At 39.1% G+C, this 13453-nt stretch overlaps 1 protein-coding gene across 1 annotated transcript in view; it reads right to left on the minus strand.

Moving 5' to 3' along the window:
• Nucleotides 1–9049, minus strand: part of prex2 (phosphatidylinositol-3,4,5-trisphosphate-dependent Rac exchange factor 2) — a 96543-nt gene extending 87494 nt beyond the window's left edge. Inside the window, exon 1 of the mRNA XM_008396340.2 lies at nt 8583–9049. Coding sequence (XP_008394562.1) covers nt 8583–8720 — 138 coding nt within the window. The 5' untranslated portion in view covers nt 8721–9049. The remainder of the gene's footprint in view (nt 1–8582) is intronic.
• Nucleotides 9050–13453: the final 4404 nt, after the last annotated feature.

Below are 13453 nucleotides of genomic sequence, written 5' to 3' on the forward strand. Positions count from 1 at the left end.
GAGGCATCATGCTGTAGGGATCCTTTTATTCAGAGAGACAGGGAAACTGACCATACTTAGTTGAAGGATGGATGCAGCTATAAGCACAGGCAATAGAAAAAAAAAACAGTTTTAGGCCAAGAGACTTGAAACGTCTTTTCAAGCAAGATAATGTAACAAGGGAACTCAGTAAAAAAGGTATGTTTTGTTTTTTTTAAACAATGTATAATTTTCTTTCACAATTATGCACACTTTGTTGATATAAAATCCTATTCGAAGCTTTACAGTTGTGATTATAATATGGCAAAATGTGGAGAAGTTCAAGGAGTACACTAGCCTGGCCATTGTCTTTCTGTACAATACGAAAAAATCTCACATACAGCACAGTCTGGGCTTTTTTCCCCTTCACTTCGATTCCCTCCGGTAGATATAACGGGCCAATCAGCAAACAGAAGGAGAAGTTGTGAACGACGACCTTGTTTTTCTTTTTTTTTTTTGTGCCCTTTTAGAATTGCAGTAGGCTGTAGTTTTAGAAATGGCAGCTGAGGAAGTGAAGGAAGCTGTTCAGTCTGTGTTGGCCACATTTCTAAATATTGAATTAAAATCAACATTCGCCTCGTTCAGATCAGCTCTTGTCTCTCTGTAGTTGAAGATGGTTGTTTACAGCGCAGGCAATTTCCGGTAAGCTTCATAGCATTGAACTGGCACGTACTTCACAGGCAAATTTGAGCAATTGGGTAAAATTTAAAACCTTAACAGAGTCTGTGCCTCCAGGGAGCAATCACTTCTCAAAAGCCAGAAACCCAGACCCTCTGTATGAAGCAAATAGTGTAGGATAGGGGGCTGGTTTAGGAGAACGCATACATTAGCACAATTTCAGTCAGTATTTCAATCTATTTTTGTCTCCTATAAAAATGGCAATGTTCAGGAGTACACTCTCTGCACAAAGATCTGAGCAAATCTGAGAATGTCTTTGACACAAGTGTGGAAAACACAGTCCCTTGTGAGGATGCTCCCCCTGCCCCCATCCTGACAAGTGTTTGCTGCCACTGTTTTATGCCATGTGACCAGACACCTGCCACAGGCCAAATCAAAGGCCGCCTTCTCCTCTGGGCTTAAAGACAGCAGCACCTCTCTGCAGAGAGTGTGGTGCTGGTGTAAAGTGCGGGAGTTATAAGTTTGCATGTGTGCTTTTAAGCAGGAAGCATGTAGCACAATGTAAAGACGGGGAGGTTCAGGAAGGAAGGAAATCCTGCTTCAAAACTGGCATCTGTGAGGAAGAAAAACTGAAGCACTCAATCCACGGTAAGGTCCCGCAGGAGAGAGGGACAGGACTAAAACGAACAGATATTACATACTTCAAAGAGTGCAGCTAACTCAAGCAGCCTGTTCCGTGGATTACTCATTTTTTCACAAATAAATACGGGTACTCACTTTTGGCAAAATTACATTTAAAAACTTGCTAATTCTCCAATCTCGGAAGGATTATTTATTATTTCAACCATTTTGAGATTCAAGCCTGATATAAAAAATCTCTGTAGGAAAGGAAATCTTACTAAAAATCAATCCTGGGGATCCTAAAAGACAAATTTGATGATACTTGCATTGACGTAAACCTGCATCCTCTGTCAAATTAGAAAAGCATCAGGCAAAACAAAAGGCACACTATGAAAGAAATTGTAATTTTGAAGTCATAGATTCATATTGTAAAATGTGGGTTACTTAATATTGAGACTGCGAAATTAAAATGCAAGTGTGCCACTTCATTGAGTTCGGAGGCCTCACAGGGGGGGACAGACACAGGAGAGCGGCTGACTGGATACATGGAGCAAATCTAATTAAAAAAGGTTTAAAGAAAGAAAAACAACACATCTCACCTTGCTTCCCTTTCACCTCTGCTCTCAACACCTGGAAGATTATTAAGCTGGAACTGACTTTCATTTAGTTTGGATTGCGAACGGAGGTCAGGATTCAACGCGGCAACACGAAACCATACGGCTCTAACTTCACAGGCACAATAATACAAATCTTATAAGGAGAAAGCCGGAAAGCACTCCTCAGTTTCCAAAAAATGTGGACAGACAAAGATTTGTGGAGTGGGATAAAAATAAAGCCAGACATGAAAAAAATAACTATGAAGCATCTGAAATTGTTCAGGATTGAAGAGTTCAACTCTCGACTCCTCCACACCTACAGTGTGTTTTTATTCACAGGGGGAAAAAAAAACAAGGATTAAACATGTACAGAATCTAACACTGCCGTGTGGGGTGGTGCTGCATTGTAGGGTGCGCTTGCATATATACCATATATATATTTCAATCAAACAAACGGAAGGAACATTTTGCTTTTTAACATCAACATTAGAGGCGAACATTGTGACAGCATTTGGAACATTTTGGCAACGTTTGGTTGTAAAAGGTTATTACTTGGCGACAATCTGAGGGAAAGAACCCGATTAACGTCAATAAGCCGCTTCCCGGCCAACACTAGTCTATGACATTGAAGTTGTTGGGGGCGGGGGTTCCAAAATTTTAATGTCACTTAGTTATGTAATACCAAAGCATGATAATCTAACAAAAATGTAAGTGTTATGCATTTTATATAATCACAAAAAACAATAATTGGTTATTCTATTTGCAAATCAAGATATTTTTATTCCAAAATAAGTTTTCAAAGATTATAGCGGAGAATCTTATGACAGCCAGATAGAAAATAATTACTAGCGGTTATATTAATTGGTTATTATTATGACTAAATAGGATTACTGTTATAACTTTATTATATCTGTGAAGAGATCACACCTACCTCCTCTATATAATCTCTCATATAATTTAATCAGTATTTTGGTTACTTGTGCTTTCTTAAATACATCTTCAACCCAAAAGATCCCTTTTATTTAACACACAAACGTCATTTGTGCTGTTTCTGAAGAAAAAAAACTAGATGGTAAGTAAAATATTGTGCAGCAATCATGAGTTTTGGAAAAAAAAAGGAAGTAATTAGGGAATAAAAACAAGAGCAATCGGGATACATTATGACGATAAACTGATGTAAGTTAATGCCCAACATCATGCTCTGGGAATAAAGCACTCAACTTTAGTTTTAATCCCCGTTTCCCCTAAACTAGTTTCATAAAATGATTTATTGACCCTAAAAGACAACAGGGTCAATGTTGTAAAAACTCAAACAACATCTCAAAATATTTGTCACTTCTAATGACTGAAATATTGACCGAGCTGCTGGCCCATCCATGCTCTGCTTTCCAGTTATACGAGATAAAGTCAGAGGTGACGGATCAAGGAGGGAAATTCAACTATTCTTTTTCTTAATGACATTCTCCAATACATTTTAGATTTTTCAAAAGTGCTCTTTGGACCTTCACCAACTTGGCTTTTAATAATTAGCTAAAAATCAATAATCAATACACATTTTTCCCCTTTATATTAAAACCTAAAAGTAGAAATAAAATTATTATTCTTTAAAAACGACCACACAGTTCCTATTGTAGATTTTTATTTTAAAAGAAATGAACTGGTCTCTGATGGTTGCAAAGTAACATTTGTGGCCTTAAGCAAGTTTTGTTTAGATGAACAGATGGCAAAAATGGCTCTTTGGAGATAAAGGTTGCAGACTCCTGATCGAAAGAGTAAGCTTGTATCCAGGATGCTGATATTTCGATAATAATTCATATCTCATGACTATAGATGAAAGTCTTAATGAAGACAGACAAGTAGATGAGGAGTTTTACCTTATTAATGTAGACACTAAGTCAATCTATCGATTCATTTCCTGCTCAATTAAATTATCACTTCAGGAATGAGACACTAACAGACATAAACCCTATGTGCGTAAAGCAACCAACCAGGTAATATCAGTGAAACCTTTTTCAGGTTGAAAACCAAGTCCTCACATTTATAGAATAAGCTCTTTATAAATTTAACTCTTGACTGCAAACAGCTAAAGATTCTGGTTTGAAGATGCCAGCAGAATCATCTGCCAAAAGCAAACAAGAAACTCAGAAGTTCCCAAACCATGACTACGCCTTGAAGTGCTGTCCATGAGCACCATGAACGAGGTCCGTGACAAGATGAAAACACCCACAACACGCTCAAAGGAACAAGCTTGACTTTGTGCCAATAATGCAAACGCAACTCTTGCTTTGGTTACAGAAGAAGTATTGTCCTTAGGTACCCAAGTGAAATGTCTTCAGGGTCACAGCCTGTTGCAGATACAAGGAACTTCTCAAACCCTTTCAACAACTCTGAGGACAGAGATCTGGCCCACTGTGCTAAAGGAAAGTAGCTTCTCTACAGGCCAAGATTTGACAACACTACGGCAATCAAGCTAAAAATAGACAATTGATTAGTAAAATATTAAAGCCACACAGTATGTAACTTTTATATATATTTTTTCCATATTTATATTCCATATTTATCTCATTTTGTCGTGACAGTATGAGACAATGCTAACTGGAAATAGTCAATCGGAGCCACTCAACTGCTCCCTTGCTCTCTGCTACCACTACAGCTTCTCACTGTCAGGAGAGCCTGTCCTGAATGCTAAGGCTAGTTAGCATAACATTTCTCCACCATTAGCAGCGCTTTCACAAGCTTGATGCTCATCTTAGCTCTCATTGGTTGTTTTTGTTTGTAAGCGGTGCATTTCTTCAGATAGCAATAGCAGCACAGGGAAGAGGTGGAGGAACTGTCTCACAACATACTGTCATGACATGTTGATAGTTTTAACAAATATCTAAAAAAAGAAAAAAAAAATTCTTATAAAAGTTACACATTTCAGACTGTCTTGATTTCTTCAATCACATAACACCTGGACTTACAAAGTTCCCTGCAGAATAACAACCCTCCTTCTAAAAATGTCCCCCATTTTGACATCCGAGTTTGTGTCTTCTCTTATCAAAGGAGAGGCAGGCAGACATGACCTTGTTTCTATTTTGCAGGAAAGGGAAGGAAGTACCAACATCTCAAGATGAACATACGGGAAAAGGATAGGATCAAGAGGCTGTGACCTTCAGGATCATAATATCCAGAGGCATGAACGTCTCTGGCCCCCTTCCTTGACCTAACCACTGTCTGGATCAAATGCTACAAGCACAAGAAAAAGCAGGCAGTCTGGTTGCTGCTACAGTGACTACTCTATTCAGGAAGTAAACAAAGCTAGAGCCCAGAGAGTGAGACATGGAGTACCCAAAAGCAAACACACACAAAAATGGCTTAGTGAACTACCTGGATCTCTGGGATGCAGTAAATGCTCTTTGTCTGTTTTCGTCATTAGGCCTGATTTTCTTGAACTTCCTACAACCCTTTCTGCAGACACAACACTGATAAAAAATTTTAAAAAAAGTAATAGTGACTTGCTTGTTGACCAAGGCAACATCAGCATAAAATACAAAATAGCTAAACAGAGAAAGCCTTCTTCTTGTTTAAATGTCTTAAACAGATGTCGTTTTTACCTGGGAATGTTTTATGACAGAATGACTCCGTTGTCTCTGATCAAATGTAATTTCTGTTGATTTAAGGTCTAAAAATGGTTTTAAACATTGCACTCACTTTAAAGATGCTTTTGTTAAAGAGGGATCAAAGCAGATGGCCCAATTAATCTATTTCCAAGCCCAAAGGAATAAATTAACTTGTGGCTCAGATCTTCCTCCAGAAGCAGAACATAAAAAATTTCCCCCACACACTGAAACCTTTCTTGCATTTTCTCTCTTTAAAATCTTAAAGTGCATGAAAATTGAGGACGTCGGAATTATTTCACCATTTGAAACTGGGAATAAATTGTGCATACAAACATTTTCCAACCTTTAGCTTATTTTTCCACACTTGTCCAAACGTGAAAAATCCTTAAATCAAATTCCAGACTATTCCAGGCTTCTTTAAAACTGCATATGAACCCTATTATCTCAGCACGTCTTTAAGCAGAGTCTAAATTTCTTCTTCCTATTGAGCCACTGTTGAGATTGGCCGTCATTTTATCAGCTCAGAGCGGTCCAAGACAAACACCGGCTCTCACCTCCGTCCACTATCACAAGTTATAATTGTCCATTATGCAAGATATATATATACACACAAATGTTTCCCTGGAAGCTTCTTCTGCTTTCAGATTATTCTGGAAGCTTGGTGTTTTTAAAATGCAGGGGAAATTATCCAAAGAAAATTCCAAGAAAAAGTCAAAATTAGACTTCCGAGCATCGACACCGAGAAGATGCAATCTTCATTTTCCCACAAGAGTGTGAGAGACGTACACTGTGGGCTCAGACTTTCCCAGAACAAAAATCTCTATGACCTGAATGTTAAAACATGTGTTTGGGGGTAAGCATTGTGTTTTGGTCCTCCAGATCAGGAGAGGCAATCTCTGCACCTCGGTTCAACCTCACCAACCGACCAGAGCCTCATTGTTCTGCAGCAATTTCTAACCTCAGAGGAATTCCTCCTCCAGGAAATATGGCTTACAAGAAGCCCAGCCACTCATACCCTTCACCCTCCTGGCACTGTCTGCTCTGCGATCTGCTTTTCCCTTTCACCCCCTCTAATAATATTCTGCCTGCCCCTGTCCCTCCAGGATTAGGACACCCAAAGGCAGCACAGACAGGGGGCGGCTACCCTTTGACCTGTAGACACACAGAGAATTGTGACTCCTATCTGGCTTGTGTTTGGGAAGCAGGGGTCCTGTTATTCCTCCGATCAGATAAGGTCTGTCCTGTGACCTCTCTCCACAGTAGGGCTTTTCTTTGATCATCTTTAATATCTTCCATAAAAGCTCGCCAGGGTCTCCCCAAAGAAGATCAAACTCTTTATTTCTAACAATCCAACTTCTTTCAACACCATCAGATAAAATGCATTAAAACCAGTCCCGCTCGTATCAATCTGAAGCATCTATCCAAACATTCCCGGCCAGAACAGAAAGGCCTCACAAGGATCTGTCACCTCTGAAATTAATCCCTGCCACAGCACAACAAGGGAGATAAAGGAGGGGTGGCTGCATTCCCAACAAAACCCCTATCTGTCGTCGATGCCAGATAGTGCTCCTCCATCCTCCGTTTTCTTCTCCTTCGTTCCAATTGGAAACATCTGGACGGTGGTGGCAGAGGATTTGATCCAGATATCTGTGCGATACTTGAGAGCATCACTGAAAATCAAGCATTTTGCCTTACAGTGTCCCCTACCCAACCTATAACTGTGATGTAAAGCCATTAGAAGGACAGTGGGTGCCTCCAGTCATGTGGTGGCAAGCCAGGTGTTGCCCACACTCATGCTAATGGTTTTCATTCGAGTCCACCTGTGATGTCTTTGGCAGAGCTTGCACCATATGGATCTGATGAGATGGGAAATGCGTCTCTCTCATGTTGCAAGAGATGTCGTTACGGGATACAGTTGTGATCCTGCACATGACAGGAATTAGTAAAATTGGTGTGAGAAACTCACCCTTTAGATGTTTTGGGAGTATTTCTAGCATTATTTTTTTTTGCTTCATTGTTTAATATTTAGCTATGTTTATTACAGTTGTGTGGTCATTCAATAAATGACCAAAGCACTGCACAAACAGTGTAGTATGTTGTCTATTAAATCGAGGCAAAAAATAATAATTATTATGTATTTAGAGCTGGAACATCATTAATTTCATTGGAAATTTTTACTAATTTCTGTAATTATGCCACAGCAATGTAATGTCTTCCGTTTTAGTTTATTTCATCATGTAATGTCTTGAGGCTGAAATGTGCTATACAAAGTGAAAAAAGGTGAAAGTATTTGTACCTTTTTTAGTAAATTATCCCATTACAGTAAGACATGTTGATGTGTTTTAGCAGTACTGTTTAATTGTGGAGAGAAAGTCTGGCATCTGAAAAGTGTGGCGAGGAGTGCACATTTGCATTCAGGCCCTGGAAAAGTTCCAGTCTTTCAGGGTCCCTACCTGCTTTGCACATCTAGAAACTGAAATGTTTCTCCTCCCTTCTTTCTCATTATAGCCGGTTAGATTGGATGGAGGAAGTCTGTGGACATTAATGTTCAAGTTCTAGACTTGGATATTCTTTTTGCAATGAGCATCTCGGTTGACTTGTGAAGGCAACTGGCTGCACTGGATTTTATTCGAGAAAACGTCTCAAAGAAAGCGTATGAATATGCACATGTGCATATTTACATGCAGATGGGACATGCAGACTGTGACACTGCTGCCAGTGTTACACCATGTTTGAGTGAGTGACCTGCCCGCCACACTCACTGTGAGCCTCAAACATCCTTGGGTCAAACCGAAAAGAGGATCAAAGCAGAGTTCTGGCTGTGCGACTGCTCTTCCAATTTCACACTTGCAAACAAACAGAGATCTTAATCAAAAGGCCTGCAAGACAAACAAGACAAATGATACAAAACCTGTACACAAGAACAGCAACGCGCAAAGACTAGATGAAACCCTGTAAGACTTTAATGGGTCCGTTGTTGCTCTGCAAGGCAGATGCACCGTGCATATTAAATAGATTGTCTGCTTTTATTTGTCAGGGCATAATTGGTTAAAAAAAAAAAAAGACAAATACAGTCTGGACTTTTTTTTTTTAAAAAAAAACTCTTGCTACATTATGCAACACTCACCGAGAGAAAGTCCAGTGTCCCAACATAATCCCGTTCAGTCTTTAAAAGTTCATTTAGGACGCAGACTCGCAGCCGGAGCTGTTTCTCCTGGTCCTTTCCGCTTTCAGCTCTGTGTTCACTTCTGCTTTCTTCAGTCATTCTGAGGGAACTTGTGGATGTAAAGAAACGCTATTTCCTTCAGCCGGTCACGGTTTCACATCACCAAGTTGAGTTTAGATGCGGCAGAAGAAAGTTCGCAACATATTCAGAACTAGCAACCGGTGTCTGCGATGAAAGTCCTCAAAAAGTCCGGAAAAAATGTCAGAATATGCGAGGAAAGTAGCTAAATGGGAAGCAAAAAGTTTCAAAAAAAAGAGAGAAAGAAATTAGCACAAGGTGCGTTGCTGAGTAGTGAGAATGAACTGAACTCCAGTTAAAAGTTAAGTCCATGTGACTCCTGAAAACCTTCATCCTACACCAGCAGCCTTAAAAGTGGGGACCACTCATGTTAAGTATGCCACAATGCGCACAATAACTTCCGGTTAAATGTTTCAAAATAAAGACAGGAGTTTCCATTGATTCAAATCGCGCTGCAAATCAACAGACGTCACATTGCAGACTTTTACTGCACACAAAGGTCTCTTATGTTTCCCACTTTTACAAATCCCTGTTAGGGCTCTTTTCTCCTTATCTATCCCAGTTACTACAACAAAATACTTGTTCCTCTCAACTTATTACATTGAAAGTCTCTTAAAAAACCAAGTCTTTTCTTGTCTTTCAGGAAATTAGTTTTTATCCTAAAACATAACTCAAATCACCTCATGGGCTGATAATTTAATAAACTAAGTGAAGTGCACTTAAGTTGGAATACATTTATATCAGAAAAACATTTTAACATTTTAGTGGTTATTGTTGAACGTTTGTGCGCATTTCTAATTTATAAAGTCATTTTTACATGTTTAGTTATCTTCACTTTATGCACATATTGTCCTAAAATCTCAACAAGAAGTAATCTAGCAACATTTAGCACTGACCCATGGAGGTCAAGTTTCATCTAATCAAAAAGCTGTTCAGGTAGAAAGTAAAAGGAAACCAGCATTACATTTATATTTCTTACATTTGTGTCTGTTTTAGATTTGTTTGATGCATTCATTTTTGCTTCAATGTGAGTGTTATTGGTTCCTTGTACATCCTTTCTTTTTCTTACTCATGTTCAGGATCTCAAGGTGTAGCTATATAGAGGAGGATTTTCTCGTCTTTTCTTTTTGTTTACAACGGGCAGTTTGGTTGCCGTTTTCCCCCCACGATTTTAAACATGTTTCGCCACCAAGTCGCGAGCAGCCTGGATGAGAATCAGTTCCTCCAAGTCAGAACCTGTGTTACTCAACTGCTGGACTGTTCTCTGCAGGTCAGAGGTAAGTCTCTGCCTTAATAAGAGGACTCCAAGTACCTTGGTGTCTTTGCTTCGTTTTACTCAAGATGGCAGGACAGAACAGAAGACGGATCCTCATCTGCAGGGAATCATGAACCGAGCTACAAAATTTAATCTACCTTCCAGCCTTCACCGACAGTTTTGAGATGAGAAGAATAAGATCCCAAATATAAGGATCTGAAATTGTCTTCCTCACCCTTTGACATCGGGTGAACAACTCCATCATCTGGAGGGAACTCAGTACAGATGCTGCTCCTCCGCTTTGAAAAAGCTAAAATGGTTTAGACAGCTGATCAGGAAGCTTTCGGTCCAGGGCAGAACCACTATTTTCTCATGGTACCATGTTTCCCTAGTGATGTGTGAATGCCTCGGGAGAGGGTTGCTGGGATAGTGACCTCTGCATTTCCAAGAACGGATTAAAGATCATATCAGAACATGTTGTTGTTGGCATTTTTGATAGGTGTCACCAAAGAACTACCAAAGAGCTATTTTTTATGCTTCACAAAGCATAAAAATATTGCTCCAGCCCAAAAATGTTCAACAGCACTTGAATGTTTGATTAATAAATGTTTGTCTTGTTCCTTTTCCCGAGTTTCATCTTCTTTTCTAAAACATGTCTCAAATGGTTAAAGGTAGATGATAGCACTATTTGTTCTCCGCGTTTAAGATGGAATCATTTGTCAGTTTGAGGAGAAGAGATGCTGACAATGCAATCAAGACATTAATGAGTTATTGATTAGTCCATATTCAGGCAAATGTTGGAGCTGTAGTAGACAAAGTTCTAAATCCATAACCTCAGATGAAGTATGCATGATGCATTTGGTGGAACAAAAAAAAAAAAGAGGGAGCAGCCTGTGTGGGTCATGTCCTCTTGTAGCCCATGCATGTATCCACCAGTCGAATGTGCAGAGTGGTATTTTCCAAGGATTTAACTCCTGATACAGACAGTAGGTTGGATGCACAGAAGCATTCTGTGTTCAGATATACATTCAGATGTTTCCAATCCTTTGACATGACATTGAGGCTACCAGGAATGCAGCAATTGTATGTGTATGTCTGAAATACATAACCAGGGTAAAGAGGTGAAACTTCCTCCTGTTGCCAGCGTGTATATATGCGGACAATCTGTCTACATACATAGAGACTGCTTCAAGTCAGAACCAGGCCAAAGACTCTCTTAAATATCATAAGAACAAAGTATAGATCAACTCCAAAATGCAATTGTTTTATCTGTAAGCCCTCCGTTGATTCATTAAGTTTCATGATATTGTCACCTTCCTAAAATAATGGCTTGAGTCAAATTTTGCCAAAAGTGATTTTTTTTTCTTCTTTTTTGCAAAACTAACTTTTGGCAAAAAAAAAAAAAACTTAGGGTGGTGATGATATTCAGTTTGTATATTTTATGTGAAAAAAAAACTGCTCACATACAGTCTGATTTCTTGCCTGAGTCAGTCACAGACAACATGATCTGCACTATGAGAGTCTTCCTTGTCTCCTAATGGCTGCATCTCTCTCCAGATTACTCACTTTGCTCCAGTTTCCTTGCAGAGAACGTGAGCACAGAAGGGAAACCTCTTATTTTCAGAGGAAACAGGGTGCAGGTGGCCGGAGAAACGGAGAGAAAATGTGTTCACGGACATGCTGTGATATGTCTGGGACGATTTTTTTAAGGAGGAAATGTTTGTTATTCTTTTGGCGATATGACTAAATGGGGGGACAGTAAGGCTATTATAATAGCCTTTTACAGTGTTTTGCAGCAGTACTCACACCTCGTGAGCACTTCCACATTTTGTCATAACACAACCACATATTTTATTGCATATTATTGGGATGTTAGAAGTGCATTATTGCAAAGTGAAACATTTGAAAACTATTTGTGGCTTGTATGTTTTAAGGGTGGTGTTAATTAAATCAATTATGCCTCAACAACCTTTGCACATCTAAAAAAAACTCAATTTTATGCCCATTCTTTTTAAACAAAATAACTCAATCTCAGTTAGATTAAACCAAGAGTATCAATTTTCAAAAATTGCAGCTAATCAGTTGTGTTCAGATCTGCCCTCTGATCCAAATCATTCCGTTGAACCTCTGGTTTAGGGTTGATGTCTTGCTGGAAGATGAACCTATGTCTCAGTCTGAAGTCCTTTGCAGCCTCTAGAAGGTTTAGTTTTAAAAATATATATAATAATTCATATTCATTCGATAAATTACATATTGCAAGTCTGTCCTTCCCTGCAAAAATATTTTCCAGATGAGATTTAAACATGCGCTTCACAGCTTGGCAAATCTTGTCATATTAAACTGAACCGATCTAAAATTGCTGTTAGACAAATTTAGCAAGCAATGAGCTGCACAGATCACAACAATGATATTTAATTAAACAGCATGTGTTTAATTAGGACAGAACCTCCACTTGCTCGTGGGCTGAAAACTCCCCGGGTGCTCCTCACCAACACAGAGCCGAGGCGGCCTGTCGAGAAGTCGGCTAAGTGTTTGTGTATTGAATTAGATACAGCAAAAGTCGTTTTGCGCCCGGATAAATAGAAATACGATCAACACTAAACCCAGCTTTACATTCTTAGAGAAGATTTCACTGGAAGCCACTATGATGAGGCGGGGATTAGCATCTCAACTACTGAGGATTCAGCCCAATCCCTTTCTGCAATAAATTCATGCACTTTGTTACACAAACGGCCTACTTTATCCGAGTCCTCACGCCGCAGAGCTGCTGCAGGTTTCAGAGTCGGTTTTGTGACGAAGACGGGGCTTTCGAACACATTGATCTGTGGTGTACTCTGGTGGTCAGATGTGGTACTGCAGCCTTCTCACTCGTTTCTGGCTGAAGAGTTTGCAGTGATGCTGTCTAACTACCACCAGAGGGCAGTGTTGTATTTAATTGGATTAAAAATAGGCATCTAAATGGATAGAATCCTTCGTTGGAAAATAACTAAAATGAGGCTACTTAAAAAAAAAATTAAAAAAAGGCACAAAACATGGAAAATATTTGCAACACTTACATATTTGCAACAGTTACATTGTTGCCTTATACAAGTTGGTACATTTAGAGCATTATTCTGCACTATTAGATGTTGCCACTCATGACATTGGTCTGTTGAATTGCTACTGGTGACATAAAGTCCTCCAGGAATTCCTCCTTTCTTCAAGGGTTGAAAACAGCGGCATGTTTTCACTATTTCCACAGATCAGTTCTAATCATCAGTTCATAGAAAACACAAAAGCAACGCATTTTTTGCAAGATAATCAGTCTCACTTTTCTGATGCATTTACACTAATACAGATTCAACTTATTTTTAGGCAGCATTTAATGTGTGTACAAAGTATAAATCGAGTCAAATTAAATAATTTCACTTAATTTACAGAGAAAGGACTTGAACTGAGTAAACATCTGCAATAAAGAAGTCATTCTAAGCCTCAGAGTTAAAGAAGGTTACAATCACTG

The sequence above is a fragment of the Poecilia reticulata genome, linkage group LG20 (genome assembly GCF_000633615.1).
Source record: "Poecilia reticulata strain Guanapo linkage group LG20, Guppy_female_1.0+MT, whole genome shotgun sequence".
Classification (NCBI taxonomy): Eukaryota; Metazoa; Chordata; class Actinopteri; order Cyprinodontiformes; family Poeciliidae; genus Poecilia; species Poecilia reticulata.